Genomic DNA, 21,906 nt, shown 5'->3' on the forward strand with positions numbered 1-21,906 from the left:
CTGGAAATATGAACTAATGGGGACTTTGATGTGTGAGTGTGTGTGTGATTTTTTTCCTATTACATATTAAGTGCGATTAAGAAAACCACAGCAAGCTGTTGCAGCATGTACAATGAAATATGAACAATGTAAAGCCATTATTGCTTCTTACATCTTTTCTAAATTGTATGCAATGTAAAGATTTTAATTATTTCGGTATAATTTAACCTGTTTTCCTTTAGTTTATAACAGCTTATAACAGTCAGGCATTCCAGCTCACTGTACCAGCAATTGAAATTGAAATTTTGAGATAATAGCTTAAGATTTCTTTCTGACTGGCAATTTTATGTATTTATTTTTCAGAATCGAAAACAAGCTCCTATATATACCTATACGCTATGGAATCCGTAGATTGTACACAGCAAGAAATATAAAATTTAAAGATTTGGCTTTATCGGAGAAATTTCGATTTAACTTCATTACCCACAAAGCATCACGATGACGTAGTAAACGGCAGACGCCAAGATGGTGCTTGAAAGCACTATGGTCTGGTAAGGAATTTGAATTATGTTGAAAATGAACACTTTTGAGTGCTAGCTTTGTTTAAATGAACCCGTGACATGAAAAGCTGAGTGTGTTTCATTTTGGCGCTGTTTAAATAAATTATTTTGGACGTGTTTGTCTCGCTTTGTTTAGGAAATAATGAACTCCGTCTATTCCCTGAGTCACTCCACAACCTAACGTTAGCCAGCAGCTCAAAGCAATCATCGTTAGCTGAACAGCAGCTCTTTAATCGGGACCTGGTCATGCTACTGCTTGTATATTTGTAGTTTAATTCATATCGTTTCTACCCAACTTGAATTTAATCTAGCTGTAATTTTTAGGTTGCTTCTGGCGGTAGATTAAAAGCAGTTTGATACGTTAGCATTAGCCCGCTAACAAATCAAAAGGCTACTGTCAATATGAAAACATACATTTCACCAACGCAGTAAACAAAGATGAATGCTATCGCTTGCCTTAAATTAGACCTATATCTATCTTTTAACGTAACATAACTCATCCTTTGAGACAATAAAAGGCTTTCAAACATTGTTATTAAAACATTGTATTTATTTCTATATGAAGTCGGTAAAATCCTATTTTTACAAAGCCCAAATTGTAAACATTTATACAGTAGCTGCTAGGTTCAAGAAGCTGCCTAAAAATTTTGTTTTTATTTTTTTAAGGCATTTTTTTTTAAAGAATTTGAGTGGTTTTAGATTCGTTTATTTGCATAATCAACCTTTAAATGCCAATTTTGAGTAGGAAAAATCCTGATGATATTTGTTTTTGGCCTCTTTTCACAAGCAATATTTATGTTATTTGACTTATAGCATACATTTACATTGAACAAGTGCTTTTATTTTAAATAATCTACTTTAAATTTCCTTAGTGTGGACAACAGTGAGTACATGCGAAATGGAGACTTTCTACCCACTCGGCTGCAGGCTCAGCAGGATGCTGTTAACATTGTATGTCACTCAAAGACTCGAAGCAACCCTGAAAACAACGTGGGCCTCATCTCCATGGCAAAGTAAGCAGCAATCCACTTCAGTATACTGAGGTTTAAGATGGGATTAAACCTATGATAACACAAGTGTTGTGATTCGCTCTGCAGCAACTGTGAGGTGCTTACCACGCTGACTCCGGATACGGGGAGGATACTGTCGAAGCTGCATGCTGTGCAGCCATGTGGAAACATTAGCTTCTGCACCGGTATCAGGGTGGCGCATGTGAGATTGATTTTTATCATACAACAACTGCTATCTTGGTCTTATTGCTGGACACACAATAGACAAGTAGAAATGCTTGAATGCAGTGAAGTTTTAAGACATGTGGATGGATCATTAGTCCAGAGTTTGATTAAAAACTCTGGACTAATGGTGTTGTTGTTGCTCTCCGCAGCTTTAGTGAGGTCCTTTTAAATTAATGGATACAGTAGCAAATTTTGTTGTCTAAGCGAGGAGCTGCTGGGTTTGCAGAATTGCAGAATATTTTGAAGTAACGGTTCTTCAGCCCAGTTAGTGTAGTAAATATTAGACGAAACAGAGCCTAGTGTTTCAAAAAAAGGAGGAGGATGTGGCCATTGCAGAAGAAGTTGTGGGTTCGACAGTGCAGGAAAGGCTAAGTTGTACTCTGTTATTTAATTTGTACGAGCAAGAAAGCAATCAGGAAGAACGGACGTAAGGAGTGAGCTCGACTGCAGTACAAGAGCTTGACTGGAAAGGCTAAAAGTAACAAGAAGATTGTGAGAGAAGCAAAACAAACAAACTGGGGATTTGTGTTAATCTGTGTCGTAGCTACGTCATAATGACAAACTACTTTTGGTCACAGTCTTTGAACTTATTAGTGAGAAAATAACGATAATCGTCTCAATATAAGGAATAATGATCATAGCATCAGTATAAGTATCAGCAAAAACGTGGGCCACTTATTTAGGTTATGCCACAAACCTCACCTGACTCAGTGCCGAAGTCTGAATCCAGCATAAGTGTTACAGACTTGTGAAAAAGGGCAGCTTTCCACAGGTTTCCTTGAAATTCCATTTGATGCTTTCAGTGTAGTTTGCATCTTGAAATTGTTCCCTAAATTTGGATATTTCAAAAGGTTTTTTTATGTGTTTGGTTGTTTTTACATAACATACATTTGGCTGTATTGCTAAAAGTTCATGCAGTTGTTATCAGTGGTACTGATTGTATTGATGTTGGTAAATGCTATTCTACCATTTCTGTTTTTATGTTCACACACAGAAAATCACACAGATGCATTTTATTTTGTATGTGTTCGTTTCTCTTTTTTAATGTTCTGTCTTTCTGTCTGTAGTTGGCGCTGAAGCACAGACAGGGCAAAAACCACAAGATGCGTATAATTGCGTTTGTTGGCAGCCCAGTGTGTGACAACGAAAAAGAAGTAAGCCAAACTCTTGTTATTAGTTATTATTATCTTATTAGGGTTCATGTATTGCTCAAAAAGTGTTGCTTTCCCCCACCTTGGTTAAGATAACCAGTGAGAAGACTTGCAGCTGTTTCAGACTAGCATCTGGAAAGCAATCAGTTTATTACAGTTAACTGAGTTTACTCTGAAATCACTAGTTGGACGGCAGTGTCGTATCTTAAGGTTACGAAAGACGTGACAAACTTGACATTACTATCTCACAGCATGCAGGCCACAATCTCAACGTTACAGCATCGGTTGAATTGTTTACAAAGGAAATGTACCTCACAGAGCGATTCTGTTGCTTTAAAGAACATAAAGTCTTCAAATCTTGGCCTGGGAGCTGAAGCTGCTTCAACAGCTTCTTTAGTATTGCTGTTTCCTTAAACAGACACCAGTTTGTTAGCTAAGTGGTCTCTGATGTCAATGTTGAACTTATAAATGTATGACGCGCCTGATAAATTAGTGTTTGTTTTAACTCAAGTGTTTCTCTCTTTTTGTAGTTGATCAAAATGGCAAAGCGTTTGAAGAAAGAAAAGGTCAATGTTGATGTCATTAACTTTGGAGAGGAGGTATTTTTATTTTTTTTAACCTTCTGAGCTTATAACCCACTCAAACATTTTTTTTACATGCACCCCTTAACTTCTGCTCTGCCCGCAGGCGATGAACACAGAGAAGCTGACAGCCTTCATCAACACGCTGAATGGCAAAGAGGGAGCAGGTTCCCACCTGGTCACAGTACCCCCGGGTCCCAGTCTTGCCGATGCCCTGCTGTCCTCACCCATTCTGGCAGGAGAGGGTGGTGCCATGTTGGGTCTGGGTGCCAGTGACTTTGAGTTTGGAGTAGATCCCAGTGCAGACCCTGAGCTGGCTTTGGTGAGTGAACACAGGACACAATTTTTGTTTTTGTTTGTATAGTTTGTGCAGTTTAATATAGCCGCAACTTTTTGTGACTACATTAAAAGTTCTTCAAATGATCTATTTTAGGCTACGTCCACACGTACACGGGTATTTTTGAAAACGGAGATTTTCCGTTTTCGTTTTAAAAAATAATCCCATCCACACGTAAAGGCAGAAATGAAGGAAAACGCTGCTAGGAACATGCCAAAGCAACAGGTGGCGATATATTCCTAACCATGCAGAAATGTTAGCCAATCAGAAGTCTAGAAGCCTCGGTGGGAAAAAGTAAACAAAGCTGGGGCATAGAAGCAGAACCGAGTCGTATGTGTGGAGGGACAGTAACTGTGTGTAAGCATTTAAACACTGCAGAGAGTATAATTAACAGTATTGTAGAAATTCATTTCACCGAAACAATAACGTGGCGCACAGTGTGACGTCAAAAAATGCGCACACCTTTGACGCTGCATTTTCTCAGTTTTTCTCGTCCACACGTAAATGCAAAAACGGAGTTTTCAAAAATATCCACCCTGGCCGGAGTTTTTAAAAATCTCAGTTTTCAGTGACCAAAAACACCGTTTACGTGTGGACGAAAGGTGCAAACACATAGAAAAATCTGCATTTTCAAAAATACCCGGGTACGTGTGGACATAGCCTTAGTCTTTCTTCATTATATTTTCTGCCTTTTCTTTGCTTTTTTCTGCACAGTTGTAAGACTCAACGTGTTTCATTAGGAAGTAATTTTTGTTTTGTCTCCTGCTCTTCTCACTAGGCTCTGCGTGTGTCCATGGAGGAGCAGAGACAGCGACAGGAGGATGAAGCTCGCAGAGCCGCTGTTGCATCAGCTGCTGAAGCTGGCATTTCCTCCCCAGCTGCAGATGGTGAGAAAACATTGTATTCATAGATGCCCAGCAATGGGCCTGTTTTCCCTCAGTGACAAGTGATCTGAGTGTATACATGCAACATATTCTTTTTTTGTCTGCTTCAGAGTCTGAGGATGCCTTGCTGAAGATGTCTGTTCCACATACAGACTCAGCCACACCTGCCCTACCAGACTTTAGCCGCATGACAGAGGATGAGCAGATCGCCTATGCTCTGCAGATGTCCATGCAGGGAGCAGGAGCAGGTTTACCTGCATTTTTTTTCTTCTTCTTTTACTACAGCCAGTCAGCAAATTATTATAGAGGGTTCATAACTTATAAGTGCTCTGTATATGTTATGTGCATAATTTGTATTAACTTGTATCTAGAGTTCACCTGTAAATTTGGGGTGAAAAAATGACTACAGCGCTGGATTACTGTACGAAAATACCAGATTTGGCTTGTAGGTCATCAAGTCCCCAAAGAGTTTTAGTTAGATATTTATGAAGGTAGTGTTAATGTACAACTTGGGTATAACTTGAGCTAACTGGTCTAATTTTAGACCTAATTTTAGACCTTTTTTAAAAATTGTTTTTTCCTATTAAAAATTTCAGGTTAAAACAACTACAATTACTTCCAGTCCCCTTTTTGTTATGCACAGACATCACTGCTTTCATTTGTTCTGCAGAGTTTGGTGCTGAGGACATGGATACAGGTGCTGACATCGACTCCAGTGAAGCTAAGGTGAATATAAGCAACTGTGGTTTGAAATCAAAGTTTTCATCACACTAAAAACAAAAACCTTTATATATTTATTTATTTATTTAAAAACCTCTACTCAGGATGAAGAGGATTATGATGTTATGCAGGATCCGGAGTTCCTCCAGAGTGTTTTAGAAAACCTTCCTGGGGTCGACCCCAACAACGAGGCCATTCGTAATGCCATGGGCTCTCTAGCTTCCCAAACGGGCTCTAAACCCGACGCCAAGAAGGACGAGGAGAAAAAGAAATGAGCATAATGCACAGTGTTATAAATAAAGGATGAGAATTGCCCTGTGTGTGTCATTCACCATAGCGTCATTATTCTCCTCAGAACAGGAAACAGTTTGTTCACCTTTTGTTTATATAGCTGTGTAAACTCTAAACATTTGCCTTTTTTATGTACTTATCTGATGTTAACCCTTCTGTGTTCAGGACTTGTGTTATCTTGATTTTTTTGTTTTTAATGTAACTAAGTTACATGGTTACATGGACAGATTTCCTCAATAAATTTCCAGAATTCAAAAGTTTATTTACAGTTTTTAATTTCCTTGCACAAACTAGAAATAAATGTTGGCCTGATACTTGCATACACTTCCATTTAAGAATATAATTGAAATATTTATTTATTTATTGTACAACTTATTAGTACAGGTTGGATTCCCTTTTGCAGGAAACATTCCTCAGAGATTTTGGTCCATATCAAAATGATCACACAATTGCTGCAGACTTGTAAGCTTCACATCCATGATATCAATTTCGCATCGGTGCATTGCCCTGCTGGAAGCAGTCGTCAGAATGGAAATGTTGGGGCCATAAAGAAAATATCCAGCTCATCAGACCAGGCAACGTTTTTGAATCTGTGCTTCAATTTTAGTGAACCTGTATGAATTGAAGCCTCAGTTTTTTGCTCTTAGCGGACAGGAGTGGCGCCCAGTGTTGCTGCTGTTGCCCATCTGCTTTAAGCTTTGGCATGTTCTGTCTTTAGAGGTACTCTTCTACATATCTTAGTTCTAAGGATTGATCATTTCTGGTGTTGTTGCTTTCCTACAATCCCAAAGAAGTCTGGGCACTCTGACATCAACAAGACATTTTCACTCAGAACAGCGGCCCACTGTGAACCCTATGATTGTGCGGTAAATCTTAGTAGGTCAGCAGTTTCTGAAATAACATTACATTTCTTCCCCAACCTGATGGTGGGGTCGAACTCCAGCGGGTCGTCTTGAACCTGTCTACGTGCCTACATGCATTTAGCCGCTGCCATATGATTGGCTGATTCGGTATTTACGATAACAATTACCTGAACAAGCACCTAATGGACTGATGATACTGTATGTTAAAATGCTGTGAATCACATCATAGTGTGTAAATAAAACGAAGTCGATAACCGAATTATTTTTTAGTTGTTTTCTTTTGTGGGAGATAAGATAGTAAAGGTACGTGGAGATAACAGAGGGCACTTTCTGACGTCTGAGTTTTATTTGGTTCAGTAGCTCACCGTCGCATTTGATGACGCAAACACGTATGAGACCAAGTGCAAAGTGAGGAACCAACTTCGCTAACTTGCAGGTAACATAATTAAATTACAGTTCTCGTGTCCTCTTTAATGCTAGCACACTTAACACGCAGCGGATAAGATGGATTAGAGCCCGCATACCCGAGTGCTGCACTGCTCCAGTTATTTGGACTGCTTAAGGAGAGTTGGTGTGTTTTCATTAGGAAGGCCAGCTAGCAGGTAACTGCTAAAGTAGCTAGCTGTTAGCAGTAGCACACACTTGTTGCAAAACGACTGTGAAGTTTGACTTGATGGTGTGAGAATTGTGCAGTAGTTTCCGTGTTTTTCTTTTTTAAATGTGCTGTTCTGCACCGGTAGAGTCTCTCCTCTTGGAGTTTTGCTTTGACTAACCCCTTTTCACGCCAACTGTTTTCGATTTTAGTCAGCGTAAACCTGCAAGCTGTTATGGACAAAACAGAAGTTTGCATGTTTAAAGCAAGTAGAAATGGTATCCCAAATCTTTGACCTAAAGTTTAACGCTGTTTTGGATTTAATTGCTTCATACTTTTGAGATTCTGAAGTGAATACGTACAGTCAAACCATGCATTCATATAAATGTGTAATTTGGACTTGGTGATATTGAGATATGTGAAGTACAGGTAAGTGTTTATACGCTTTTTATTGTCTAGAAGAGCAGATAATTCATTCATTAAAAATTGCAATCAAACTTTGGTCAATACTTTAAGCGCATACACTTCGACCACTTCATTAGGTACATCCGTTCTACTGCTCTTGTATGCAAATAGCCATCTAGCCTCTCACGTGACAGCACTCAGCACATAGAGGCACGCGGACATGTTCAGTACGACCTGCTGAAATTCAAACTGAGCATCAGAATGAATTGATTTAATAAGTGACCTAGCATGTAGCGTGGTTGATGGTGTTAGACAGCATGCTCTGAGTATTTTAGATGATCTGATTTGCTAGGATTTTTCCACGCAACCATCTCTAGGGTTTACAGAGAATGTTCCAGAAAAGAGAACATAATCAGTGAGCAGCAGTTCTCTGCGTGAAAATGTCTTGTTGATGTCAGAGGAGAATGGCCAGACTGCTTTGAGCTGATAGGTAGGGCACACAGTAACCAAAAATAACTGGTTAAAACATAGAGGTGGGAATCACCATACATCCCACGATACGATATTATCACAATACTTAACGCACGATACGATATTATCACAATACTTAACGCACGATACGATATTATTGCAATTTTTTAAAAATATTTTGCGATATTCAGATTCTGTACATAAAGGTAAACTTTATCAATATTCATTTTATCTAATATCAAAGTCTCACACTCAGTCTTTCTCTCATTTCAGTCAATCTTATTGTTGACAAACTTGAATGGTTTGTATTACAGTCTAGTCCAACTTAACTGAATGCTCTGAAGTCAGAGCATGTTCCAGTCCACAAAAACTTTTTTTGTAACAAAATATCGATTTCTGCTGTCCCTGTATCGATACATTATTAGCAAACAAAATATCACGATACTACACAGTATCGATTTTTCCCCCCACCCCTATTAATACAACGAAGGTATGAGGAAGAGCATCTCGGAGTGCACAGCAAACTGAACCTTGAAGCAGGTAGGCTACAGCAGCAGAAGACCACTCTGAGTGCTACTCTGTCGGCTAAGAAATGGAAACTGAGGCTAAAATCGACCACCAAAAATGGACAACACATTAGAAAAATGCTGTCTGCGTCAATATTTAGTTGGTTAGGTCAGAATTTGAGCTAAACAACATGAAAGCATGGATCCATCCTGTCCTGTATCAGCAATTCAAGCTACTGGTAGTGGTTTAACGTTATGGGGGATATTTTCTTTATGCCCATCTGTTGATGGCTGCCTCCAGTAGGACAACCACTCAGATCATCTCAAACTGGTTATTGAGCAGGATGGGGAGTTCACTGTGCTCAAGTGACCTCCACAGCCAATCTCAATCTAATAAAGCAACTTTGGGATGTGGTGGAACAGGAGATTCACATCATGGATGTGCAGCTGACGAATCTGCAGCAACTGTGCAGATTTCTTTTATTTTATTATTTTTTTTACTTTACTGGGGGTAACTGGTGAAACGAATATCACATATGGGATTTTTCTGGTGGCAGTGCATTTGGTGGCTGAGATTTAAAAACAATAAAAATTCCAGAGAGTATTACACATAATCTGTAGCTTTTACATGGACATTATACAACCAACACAAAGACCTTAGAGGCATCGAAGCACTGCCAGCAACCAATTTCCTGTTTTTCTCCCTTTTTGGTAAAGAATTCTGCGTAAATTGTTCAAAAAGGGTACAGAAAACAAAGAAACCTTCAGTATTAAAAAAACAAAAACAAGCTGTATTATTTTTTTCAGCTGAATGCTACGTTTAAATGCTTTAAACTTTCATTTTACCAGAATTAAAGTTATAGTTTAATGTGGATTAGGGGTATATGTGGAATCTAACAAACACTTAGGGATTCTCTTCTGATTAGTAAATATAGAACATGTAGTTTATTAGAATTTTATAAGGAGCAGCTTTATCAGTGTATATTAATATATATTCATCTTCATAAATGTGTAACCTTTGTAGTTTATCTGTGTCAGCTTGTCCTGACTAAATTAATCAGTTGTTCCAACTCATTTGTTGCTTTAATTGGTTTTGCTTGCAGTGGCAATGGGGGATATGAAGACCCCAGACTTTGATGATTTGCTGGCAGCGTTTGACATTCCTGACATTGACGCCAAAGAGGCCATTCAGTCCAGTCCAGACGAGGAACGGGATGAGGCCCGGACTAACGTGCATGGGAGAGAGAGTGGATCTCCTTCAAGGTTTGCCGACCCTCCTGCCCCTCAAAGCGAGCCTCCTGTGGTCAGTGTTATTGTTAAGAACACAGTGCGGTCAGAGTCTTTTGAAGAGGAAGAGAAGTCTGCCAGGGATAAAACAGACAATCCTTCAAGCAGTGCCTTAGCCTCTCCTGTGCACGTTAAGTTGGATGACATCACTTCACAGCTTTGTCCCAGACTCCCCTCCGAGTCTGCTGTGGAGGGTGAGACGACTAATGGCTTTGAGGAATCTCCCTCCAGCCGGCAGGGACAGTCTAGCACAGAAGCATGGCACCAGGCTTCACCTCTGAGGTCCACACTGAGTGAAAGTGACAGTGAAACCGATAAAAGGCCTGAGCCTGGATCTTCCCAGCATGCGGTTGATGTTATGAACAGTTTAAGGCCCCTTCTCCACCTCAAGTCGCCAACCACTGGTGTTCCCACCCCATTATCTCCTCCTTCCCCAGCCTCTGTCAGTGATCACCTTTCTCCTCACTCCCCTCAGCAGGATGAAACCTGTCTCAGAGATAATACACTATCATCACCGTCACTACAAAATGACAGCATGGAAACCGGAATCAAGCATGTTATGCACACAGATGAAGATGACTCAGAACCAGAGCTGGTGATCCAGGAGAGCCCAGAATCTGTAATGGCCCCACCTCCTAAGTTTAAATACAGAGCAAAATTACCGCCTACTTTTCTTGGGTCTCCTGAAACGAGGCCTTCTGATCCTCCTAAGCTCACTTTTTCCAGAAAACCAAAAGCCCAACACGAGGAGGATGGGCTGCCTACCACACCAAGCTCTCCACCCTCACCTCAAAGTTCCCAGGACCGCCTCCCACATGTTAGCACCAGCTCTTCATCAGTCCAAGAGGAGAAATACCCAGAACATGTGATTGATGAGAGGGAGTCGCCTGAGAGCCCACCACCCAGTGAGACAGGGTTTTTACTCCAAAATAGAAGCAGCAGCCCTGATCCCGGCTCAACAACAGCTCTAACTGCAAACCATGACGAATTCCACCATCAGGAGGAGCACATGGAGAGTGAGGACTGTCAGCAAGACAAGCCGGGTAACAGTGAAGGAATGGGTGAAAAGGTGGATGGGGAAAATTTAGACACGGAGAAGTGTGATGCTGACACTGAGGATGCTGCAAGCGCCACAGAGACGGTTTCACCTCCACTGCGACCACTCAAAGTTAAAATCAAAATGCCCACAGGCAGCATCACAAGGACTGTCACTGGTGTGGCGCCTAAAAGAAGCGGAAGAGCCACCAGTAAGGGTGTGACTGCTCCAAAACCATCACCACAGCGTCATAACACAAGAGCCAAAAGGGAGTTACCGCAAGAAAGTCAGCTGACTGCAGTGGAGATGCTGCAGGATGCTTGCGCTGCCACACTAGAAGGTGCGAGTACAGTTAGAGAGAAAACCCCCGCTGACGCCAGGCCTAAAGTTTCCCCCACAGCAGTGAACATCACAAAAACTGCAGCTCTGCCCTCTATTACTACCTCCTCCTCCAGAGTCAGTGCGAGTACAGGCAACCTGCGCACCCTGGGCCAAAAAACTCTCAACAGTGGGGTGACACTACCTGCTTCTTTACCTCTGCTGCCCCCTCAAAGCAGCAGCAGGCCAGCATCTATAGTCAACAGCACTGGGGCCATCATATCAAAGAGCCAGACCAACTTAGTGGAAGCCTTCAACAAAATCCTGAATAACAAGAACCTGCTGCCCAGTTATAAACCAAATCTGAGCGCCCCTCTTCCTGCAGAGTGGGGCATTTCTCTACCTGCGCAGGTAAGCTCTCTTAGAAATTAAAGAATTAGTTGGTCAGCAGTTAAATGAAGCATTTGATATTTTTGTAAATCATTCGAGGTCAATAAGCTAAGTCTAAAAGCGGAACTCAGTTCTGCACAGTATTAATTTGATCTCTTTTATAAATGGTAAATGGCCTGTATTTATATAGCGCTTTTACTAGTCCCTAAGGACCCCAAAGCGCTTTACATATCCAGTCATCCACCCATTCTCACACACATTTACACACTGGTGATGGCAAGCTACATTGTAGCCACAGCCACCCTGGGGCGCACTGACAGAGGCGAGGCTGCCGGACACTGGCGCCACCGGGCGCTAAACAGCTACTGGTAAGAGTAGATGTTACAATTGAGCAATGAAAGTGTCAAAAAAGTGGAAATTCAACATTCCCAGAAACAACTGAAGGTTTTTGAAATTTTGCAAAAACATGAACATTTTATTCACAAAGTAGTAATGCTGTTTGCTTGTAGTTGAATCACTACATCTGCAGTTTTTCAGCTTCTTTTTCTTATTCAAGCCCAAAACAGATTAGATTTTTCTCATTGAAGTGCATTAAAGTCAGATTAAATGTCTGAGGTGGAAATGCAAACAACAACAGAGAGGTGATTGTCATTGATAGAGGATCTGGAGTTAAATGTCGTCACTGACTGTTCACATATGAGAGTAGATCTTCTGAGGATGTGGAAAGTTCTTCTCCGTGAGGGAAGACTAAAAATCCAGCAGGGACATTGACCTAGAGTGCTCTGCCAGCAGTTAATCAGAAGTGTAGCAAACTCTTATTCAGTGGTTTTATACGGTGGCCCTGAGAGGCCAAACGGACTGCAACTTCAGAAAACACTTGCAAAAAGAAAAATGCTGCAAAAAGAAAAAATGCTGCAAAAAGAAAAACACTTGCAAAAAGAAAAATGCTGCAAAAAGAAAAACGCTGCAAAAAGAAAAATGCTGCAAAAGCACACAAAGCACAACGGAAATAGGAAAAAAGACAACGGAAATGTTTCTGGGGAGACAATAACCGAACGGACCAGTTGCACGAACCAAAACATGTATGTATGGCTGTATCCCAATTCAGGGACTGTTTCCCAATTCAGGGTCTGCAGCCTTAAAGTACGCAGCCTTAACGGTCCTCAAGGGCCGCACTCAAAGACTGCTGAGGCCGGAAGTGCGAGGCTTGTAGGCTTGTGAAATGGGACGGTCTAGCCTCCGTCGCGCTGCCCAGGTTGCCTAGCAACCATGATACTAACAGCTGGAAACGTTTCATACAGCTTTGTTTGACAGAAATGAAGGAGAACATATTTTGTACATTTGTTTCTACATGAGCTTTGTGTGATTTGATAAGTATCTGAGGCTGAGACCACGGGACTGTAAAACATGATTGTTGGGCTTCATTTTTGTACTGAACAGTCATTTAAGATTAGCTAGTAAATAACAATTAGCTAATCTTGTTCATGAGACTAAAGTCATCTCACTTTGGTAATGTAAATATAATATGGCCAATATTATATTAATCATTATTAGTTATTACAGCAGTGAACATGAACTCTGTGCCAAACACTGAGCTTCAGTAAAGATTCAAGTTGCATTTATTTATATTTCCTATCACCTTAAATCTTCACTTAAACACAAGTATCTGTGACAGTGTATATATAGATGTATTATATATAAGAGACAAATATTGTTCTTTTAATATGTTGGCATTACTAAATTTGGCTCAATGCTTACATATATGTGTAAAAAGAAAATGTACGAGCTGTGAAAACTGTTTCTGATAAAATGAAGAGTAGACTGATATATGAAATATTCCTTTATTGGGTGAGAAAATCAGACCATGTCATAACTGCTTTAAGTCATACAGAATAGATATCAGAGCCTTAAACAGGCTGACTTCTGCTAAATGGGTCAAACTGGGCAGAAAGTCACAAACACATAACATCCTTATAGAATATGATGTAACACTATAGATCAACTTACCTCAGAATATATAAAGCATATAAACAATTACAGCAATATGATGCAACAAACACAGCAGTGCTACTATCCAAAATACTCAAAGCTTCATAGAACTGAAACAAACATTTATTTTTAGCTCCATTCTGCTGCTGATACATACTTTAGGTTTCTGAATATTAAACTTGTTGCTGCCTTTCATAGTGTGTAACTTGAAGGCCCTGAGTACTTTCTCCCACACTGAAAACACTGGAATGATAAAATTATTTGAACATTACCTAATAAGACTGATTCAGGACAGACAAGTTATGTTAAACTTTCCTAGCAGTCCTTCACAAACAGGGAACAGTCTGTCTATTCTCTCCATCTGTCAGCTGCTGCTGGCTCTTCCTCCTCCTCTTCCTCACACACTGTTGAGTTCGGTGGATCATCAGGGGTGCAAAGCCTCACAGATGATGTGCAGCAGTGGGTCCCTCAGTCTGTCCTCACTCTGGACACTTGCAGTTGTCACACATGGAAATCAAATGTGTGATAAGCTGCAGGATTCAAACACAAGTGTAACTTATAAACACATGTTCATACTTTTATTCCACAATCAGAGAGAAAGAAACAGAGAGAGAGTGCAGGACAGACAGACAGGTGACAGTCTCAGCTGTATACACTGCTACAAACAGGAGGATTTAGTGTTTGTGTTATTACGAGTGCTAAACAAGAAGAGTTCCCAGATGGTGCAGTGGACACATGTGTGACTGCTGTGATTAAAGCATCTTTCTTTCAGCTTAACGAGTGAACCGTCAGCTCGTTCAAACACACGTTAAAGTCCGTTTGGCTCGACACCACCGAACAGAGGCAGCAATATAACATAGCGAACATTAACAGTGCAGTGAATCCTGCTTGTGCCGTGATATTCAGGACTGCAAACTGAGCAGCATCACTGACTTTCAGCCTGTTGTGTTTGTGGATATATGACTGACTTTAATTATCCACAAAATCATCACATTCTCTGTAAGATTAAGGTCGACTATCTAACGGCTAACATTTGCACATAAATAAGTGACATAATATTCAGAACTTACTTTTGAAAGTTTACTCTTTGGCCGCTCCACTTCTTTGAAGTGTCTCCCAGTCCCAGTGCACTTGTTAGCATGTTTTGGTTCGTGCAACTGGTCCGTCCGGTTATTGTCTCCCCAGAAACATTTCCGTTGTCTTTTTTCCTATTTCCGTTGTGCTTTGTGTGCTTTTGCAGCGTTTTTCTTTTTGCAGCGTTTTTCTTTTTGCAGCATTTTTCTTTTTGCAAGTGCTTTCTGAAGTTGCAGTCCGTTTGGCCTCTCAGGGCCACCGTAGTTTTACCCTGAAGAAGTTACCAACTTTAGTTACTAATAAGCAACATGGTTAATTTTTGTCACTCACTTACACAACACCACCTGGTGTATAACATGGTGAGAGAATACCAGTTTCACTTCTTTACAGTTTTGTCAGAATTCAAAAAGCTGGTCTTGAATGTTCCCTAGATGTGTAAAGCTTGATGCTTGTGACGTCTGGTTTCAATACAAAAACAAGGCAGCTAAATGCTAAAGTTCAGGCTTGAAAACAAGACTTCACAAAGCAACGGGTGACATCACAGTGACTATATCCATCATTTATATACAGTCTATAGCGCTAAGCAATTAGATTAAATTAAGAAAATCATGATTGTTTCACCGTTCAATCACAGACTGCTAATCAAGGGTTGAAAGTAGTTCTTTTAGTCATGTTATGTAAAGAGGCACGTTATCAGGTTAACAAGGCTGAAAATGAAGATAAGCTTGATTAAAGCAGGAATCCTGACATTAGGAGCGTGTTTATATTAAAAAAAAAAAAAAAAAAGGACAGAAAATGTGGGCAGTACATCTCGCAATGGATTATTTTTCATACTCTGACATGTAATGCAAAGTGAGTATTTTTTCATTAGAACAAAGCTGTAGCATTGTTTAATATTATAGCTCTATGTCAGTTTGAGAAAGAGGATGTTTGATCCCCTGCAGGGTTACCGGTGTCTGGAGTGCGGTGACGCCTTTGCCCTGGAGCAGAGTTTAGCACAGCACTATGACCGGCGCTCGCTCAGAATCGAGGTGACCTGCAATCACTGCGCCAAACGGCTGGCCTTCTTCAACAAGTGTAGCTTGCTGTTACACGCCAGAGAGCACAAGGACAGAGGCCTGATCATGCAGTGTTCACACTTGGTCATGAAACCAGTGCCTGTGGATCAGATGATCAGCCAGCAGGAACCAACAGCAGCTGGTATGGGAATGTTTTTGTCTCCACTCCACTGTTTTGATTTTTGGATGTGCTTTAACTGCCTCTTCCATCCTTTCAACACCATGCTTTTAGGCCAGACAAACCCAAAGGCAGCACCCCAGGCACATCAAGCAGTAGCTAAGAAAGCAGAAGCAGTGCAGTACACAAGTAACAAATGTCCTGAGTGTCAGGCTCAGTTCTGCAGCAAAGAAGAGGTAGCCGAACATTTCCAGGAAATCAAGCCAGCACAGAGCACCGTAAGTCTCCATCGTGTATGGAAGAGGGTCAAGTAATTGAATTTAAATTTCTTTGACTTGCTAAATGGACTCAAACTTAATTCTTTCCTTTTTGGCTTCTCCTGTTTCCAGTCGTGCTCCGAGTGCTCGCCTCCCATGCTGCTACCCAACAGCTGCAGTGCAGCAGCTCATCAGCGCATCCATCAAGGCTCCTCTCCACATGTGTGTCCAGAGTGTGGGGGCACAACCAAGCAGGCACAGTTCAGAACACATGTGGACGAGACCTGCTTGCACTTTTCCCGCCGTATTGGCTACAGGTGTGACGTCTCCCCATGTGATTGGTTTATTAAACCACTGCTACACCAGTCATGATTCCACTCTGCTGATTTTTTATTTATTTATTTTTAACTTTTCTCTTCTCCAGATGTTCTAGCTGCCTGGTGGTGTTTGGAGGTCTGAACTCGGTGAAGTCTCACATCCAGCAGGCTCACTGCGACATGTTCCATAAGTGTCCCAGCTGCCCCATGGCTTTCAAATCTGCTCCCAGCATTCAGAACCACATCACTGCCCAGCATCCGGGGCTCCCTGAAGGACAGCCAATGTATGTGCAGCACACAGAGTCTGAGTGTTCACGCTCGGATTTATTGCATCACTTTCTGTTTCTTTACCCCGAATTTCTTCCTTCACAGGCTGATCTATAAGTGTGTCATGTGTGACACAGTGTTTACCCACAAACCCCTGTTGCATGCCCACTTTGACACTCATTTAACCAATCAAAAGGTCCACGTGTTTAAATGCCCCGCGTGCACCAAGCTGTTTTCTCAGAGGAACTCACTGCTGGACCATTTCAAGGTATAACTGTTATAGTTGAGGTAGTGCTAAAATCTCGTCCTCTACTTACTCATTTTAAAAAAAAGATCTTTTTAACATTAAACTTTATTCTTGTTTCCATCAGACCCACAAGACTCCCAAATCAAAAGGAGAGCCACCTTTGCTTCCAGGTGGTGCTTCTCTGAAATTAGAGAGCTCTGATGGAGATGAATGGATGCGTAAAGACAAAGAAGAGAAGGTGAAGCCAGAAAAGATGAAGACCCCTTCAGGGTGGAGGTGTTCATCTTGTAACACGCGCTACACGGACCGGGAGGACTATATTACCCATATGGGTGAACTGCACGGCAAGGTTTGGAAGCCTCAAAAATCACAGCACCGTGTGCTGATAAATGTGCAGATGAGTTCATTTATAATCACATCTGAAATGGTTACAGATTCAACATCAGTTAAGCATTTATAAGTTGTTGTTACTTTGTGGTGCAGTGATTACCGCTGTTGCCTCACAGCAGGAAGGTTGTGGCTTGAAAGCTGCTGGGGGACTGAGGGTGTGGGTGCTATGCTTTCCTCCAGCAGTCCAAAGATATGTATGTTAGGTTAATCTAAACTGGCCATAAGTGTGAACATGAGAGTGTCTGTACCCCTAATTTGTTTATCCACACTCCTGGATACAAAGTACTGATTCATACATGAGCACATTATTTTGACAGTTTTTGGTTTTACATATGTACTTGATTGACATAATAAAACCTTTCAGCTTTTCATGTATTTTCAAACTGGGTTTTTGGAGACCTTGAACCTTTCTGTGTTGACTGTCACATCTATTTTATCTATAGCACATTTAAACAATAGAAGCTGATCCAGAGGTTTTTCACAGTTCATTTTTTTGGAAAGGAAGAAAAAAACATAATTAACACAGTTCAGTGGGATACATACTGAACCAGCGTTGACATTAATACGATCGATATGCGAATCGATCAGCACGCCTCTGTGCATGGCCATTACTCATTTATTTAAAACATTTCTGCATTCTCTCTGTTTCTGCACCCCTGGCTGTGAATCACTGGTTTAAAATGTCTGATTTAATCAAATCCTTTAATCTTTTTCTGTAGATTTTGAAGAAGTTTCCCTGCAACAAATGTGAGAGCTCCTTCACAACCACCTCCAGTCTGAGGCGTCACATCAGAGATAAGCACAAAGCCATGAACCGCAGCTTTCGCTGCCAGTGAGTAACTTCCCCACCCAACCTCTACTTCCAGGGAATTTTTTCTTTTCTGTTAAATGCACATTATAGGAATGGAAAACCCCGCTGTTCAGTACCAGTGAATCCTATGCATTTCTGGTTATTTTTTGACCACAGCTTTTGAATTTATTAGTGAAAGAATAACAATCAAAGAAAGAATAATAATAATCACAACCTCAAAATAAGGACTCATAGATATCAGAAAATTTGTTTGCCATAGCCTTCCTATTTTGTTTGTACTTGCTCTGCATGTTAGACTGGGAACAACCAACAACTTTTACCCCACAACGTGTAAACTCTACACTGCTTAATGTTTAATTTATGGTACCGCAGTTGTGTCCATTAGTGTACGTATTTGCAAAGGCAAGTGTGCTTCCCCGCAGACTCCCAAATTCCCAACTGCATCCTGCTTGATGTGAATAAGGCTGACTTGTTGAAGTAGGCTGCAATGGGGAAGGAAGCAGGTGAACAGCAGAGTTCACCAGGAATTGGAGAAGCATGAACAGACTCATTTTAAATAATGTTGCCATTGTACTTTTTCCAGATGTTGAATCTAAAGGTTGTATGTGTATGAAGCAATGTGAGACTTCACTGATTTCATGTGGTGACACAAAAATTGTTGAGCAGAAGGTTTAATTGTTCCACAATTGTGAAAGCTTACAAGCCTGTAAGCTTTCATGTTTTGGGCACCTCATATACTTTTGTCAGACCCTGGTCCCCAGTGCAAGGTTTGGGAAGCTCGTTGTAAACTCCTGAATACTAACTTTAAAAACTCTTAAATGTATGAAGTCATAACAGAGGACAGTTATGACTGTAATTTGGTGTGTGTGTGTGTGCGTGTGCGTGTGTGTGTGTGTGTGCGTGTGCACGCGCGCAGGTTTTGCACTGAAGGTAAGAAAACCTTCAGCAGCAGAACGATGTTGGAGAGGCACCTTCAGCTGAGGCACAGCACAGAAACTGCAAGCCAGAAAACCACAATGGTAAGCCAGCAGTAATCAGATCACACAAGAAGTCAAACAGTAAGTATTTTTTACTAAAGTTTGTATCTTGATATCTCAGAGTGGTGAAGATGAAGCTGACAGTTCATCGGAACAGGACAGCAGTTTGGGGGCTCGCAAGAGACGGAGAGGAGCCGTGAAGGTGGAGCAGAATGAAGAGTCCACAGACAGAGTTAGTCCGGGGAAGAAGCTACGGTCCTCTTCCTCCTCAGCTCTCGCTCCGTCCTCTCTTCCCGAGTCTGGGTTTCGGTGTGCCGTCTGCGGCTTCACCTCAGAGGAGAAGGTGGCGTTCCTGGAGCACATCAGCCAGCACAGGCGCGGAGGCATGGACGACGGTGGCCTGCAGTGTCTCCAGTGTGGCGCCTGCTTCGCATCCACCTTCTCACTGTCACGCCATCGCTTCATCACCCACAAAGTGAGAGATGTGGTCAATGACAACCAACAAGCACCCAGTGTGCACCTGTCACCCTCCGTTGGAAATAGTAGGCACCACGAGGAAAAGAGTTCTCTGAATGGCTCTGCACCAGCATCACCCTCCACTCAGCCCTCCACAGGAGAGGGGAAAGAGGAGGAGGGAGCACTGGCCTGTAAGGTGTGTGGTAAACACTTTGACAAGGTCACAGATCTGAATACACACTTCAGAACTCACGGTATGGCTTTTATCAATGCGAGGAACGCAGGAAAAACGATCTGAGATGGCAAACATGAAGAATATGTCATGATTAAGAGTACTCACAAGTGCCTTTCTGTTACCGAGTACCGGTTAAAGTGCGAGTTCTGCTCTGATTTTTACCAAAGATTACCAATATAGTCTGAAAACGTGAAATGTTCAGATGCGATTCTCATTGTTCCAGACGAGCTTTTGTGACACTCAGGATCTGATGCTGTGCTTCTGTGTTTAGTTAATGTAATGAAATTAGAGTTTAGTCTGTTTCCCTCACAATCATGTGCCTGCAGAGGCCGGTGAACACTGTTCTAACCGTGCTGTGATAACGATGGCCGTTTAATGAATATGCTTTTTTTTTTCTTTCTTTTTTTTAAAGCAAACTGTTGCAGTGATTTTGATGCGTTTCTTTGAATTTATTGCCAGTCAATTTTCAAAGCATGCTGTCTCTTTCAGTTCATTCCCAGCTTAAACTGCAGCCGCTGGCTTCTCTACATTTTAGTTTCAATTTACAGATACTTAAATTTCGCTTTTCTTGACTATTTTCACTGACTATTTCTGCACTGAGCTGAAATGGAAAAGTACACGTTTGTACTTTTAGAAGATTCCCCCTGAATTTTGCTTTGAGTCACACTGCTGAAAGTTTTTCATTAGCTTTTGCTTAACTTTGCAATATATGCTTGCATATAGTGGAATCACGGTGGTGTCATCCCTGAATGAAAGCAGCAATAATTAAGGCCACCAATACTTTACTGCATATGTGCAATAAAGCATTGGTGCTTTGGGATTAGTTTTGAGAAGAAAAAAAAACTTAACTTAAAATGATGTACACTTAAAGGCCACATATTACCGTTATTGATATTATCCTTGAAGTCTTTACACATTTAGATGCTGAAATAAATGCGGACCAAAAATTTCTGGAAATTTTTCTAAGAAGTTTTGACTATGCTTTGGAAAATGTTAAGCAATAATCTGACTCGCAGACACACTATTTGTAGGGGTGCAACTTTCTGATGCATTGAAATCAACGTTTAATTCCTTATAAATTGAATGTATTTATATCAGATTGAGTAATTTATTCAGTGAGCAAGAGGTGGAAAGTGAAATTGTTTTTTTTTTTTGTTTTGTTCTTTGGTATGCGGGCCATATGTTTACCTAAATCTTGCTTTATGGAATTACTGTAAATGGAAGATTGTTATATATGCATTTTGTCTAAAGTCCTTGGAACGGCTAAAAGATTAAAACTATTGTTCCCCATAACCGACTACACGTTCTCTCGTGGTTCTTTCATCTATAGGTGTCAACGTAGCTTCCTCATCAGTTCAGAGAAACTGCAAAATCGGCATGTTTAACACAAGTGTTCTAAAAAAATCTGAAAGGAGGAATAAGTGCCAGTTTGATCGAGACGCCTGGTTATCCTGTTTAGAGGATGTTTATTCAGTACAGATGTAATGCAGATTTATTAATTTGGTAGCTCAACAAATGTTGCACCTCCTCAGGTTTTGTCACTACTGAAGAATACTCTCAATAAATTTAATCCTCAAATAGAGTTCACAGCTGAGGTTTGTAGGGTGGATTTATGAACTTTCATGTATTAAAACCATAGATGGATGTTTGTATTTTCTGTCCTGATGTTTTGGTTGGATTTGTTGGATTTCTTTTTTTGTTTTGTTTTGTTTTTAAAGGAGCTGCTATACTTTTTCAGCTGACCACTCTCTTGTTGAGGCTGGCAGCTCACAAAGATCAAACACTTGCTTTTAACTGCAGACTATTTTGCATATTTACATTTGCAAAGGTATTTTTATTTCTAAAACATGGGTATTTTTTTGTTTTAGGTTTTTCATTTTTCTTTTTCCATTTTCTCGAAAAAATACAAATAACTGAATTTAATTGGTTTTGGAAAGGTTGAAGCCAAGATGTTCAGCCATAAAACAAAATTGTCTTCAAATTAGAAAGGCTGAATGAACGTCTACATGTGGGTGATTTCATAATGTGAACCTCAGTTGTAACTTTGCATTAATGTTCGGACAGGCTGCAAGTTCTGAGATATTTCTCACCACCATCCATGAAT

General features: G+C 40.8%; 2 protein-coding genes across 4 annotated transcripts; both read left to right on the plus strand.

Moving 5' to 3' along the window:
- Positions 1–424: 424 nt before the first annotated feature.
- LOC102302267 (26S proteasome non-ATPase regulatory subunit 4) lies at positions 425–6,000 on the plus strand. The gene is made up of 10 exons (XM_005936046.2): positions 425–530; positions 1,412–1,552; positions 1,637–1,751; positions 2,842–2,928; positions 3,456–3,524; positions 3,613–3,828; positions 4,622–4,730; positions 4,838–4,975; positions 5,398–5,453; positions 5,552–6,000. Exons 1-10 carry the CDS (start codon positions 505–507, stop codon positions 5,720–5,722), a joined length of 1,128 nt encoding a protein of 375 aa, XP_005936108.1. The 5' UTR covers positions 425–504; the 3' UTR covers positions 5,723–6,000.
- A 109-nt stretch (positions 6,001–6,109) lies between these two features.
- Positions 6,110–21,100, plus strand: znf687a (zinc finger protein 687a). 3 transcript variants are annotated; one of them, XM_005936045.2, is made up of 11 exons: positions 6,110–7,037; positions 9,679–11,627; positions 15,614–15,869; positions 15,960–16,123; positions 16,235–16,419; positions 16,527–16,703; positions 16,792–16,954; positions 17,058–17,282; positions 18,043–18,155; positions 19,051–19,153; positions 19,233–21,100. In XM_005936045.2, exons 2-11 carry the CDS (start codon positions 9,684–9,686, stop codon positions 19,863–19,865), a joined length of 3,963 nt encoding a protein of 1,320 aa, XP_005936107.1. In that variant the 5' UTR covers positions 6,110–7,037; positions 9,679–9,683; the 3' UTR covers positions 19,866–21,100. The 3 variants fall into 3 exon arrangements, with proteins under 3 accessions (XP_005936107.1, XP_042082198.1, XP_042082199.1); XM_042226264.1 differs by having other exon boundaries at positions 15,614–16,123; XM_042226265.1 differs by lacking the exon at positions 6,110–7,037 and adding an exon at positions 7,046–7,203 and having other exon boundaries at positions 15,614–16,123.
- The last annotated feature ends 806 nt before the right edge of the window (positions 21,101–21,906 follow it).

The sequence above is a fragment of the Haplochromis burtoni genome, unplaced genomic scaffold, assembly GCF_018398535.1.
Source record: "Haplochromis burtoni strain Fernald_Lab_line unplaced genomic scaffold, NCSU_Asbu1 Contig_204, whole genome shotgun sequence".
Taxonomy (NCBI): domain Eukaryota; kingdom Metazoa; phylum Chordata; class Actinopteri; order Cichliformes; family Cichlidae; genus Haplochromis; species Haplochromis burtoni.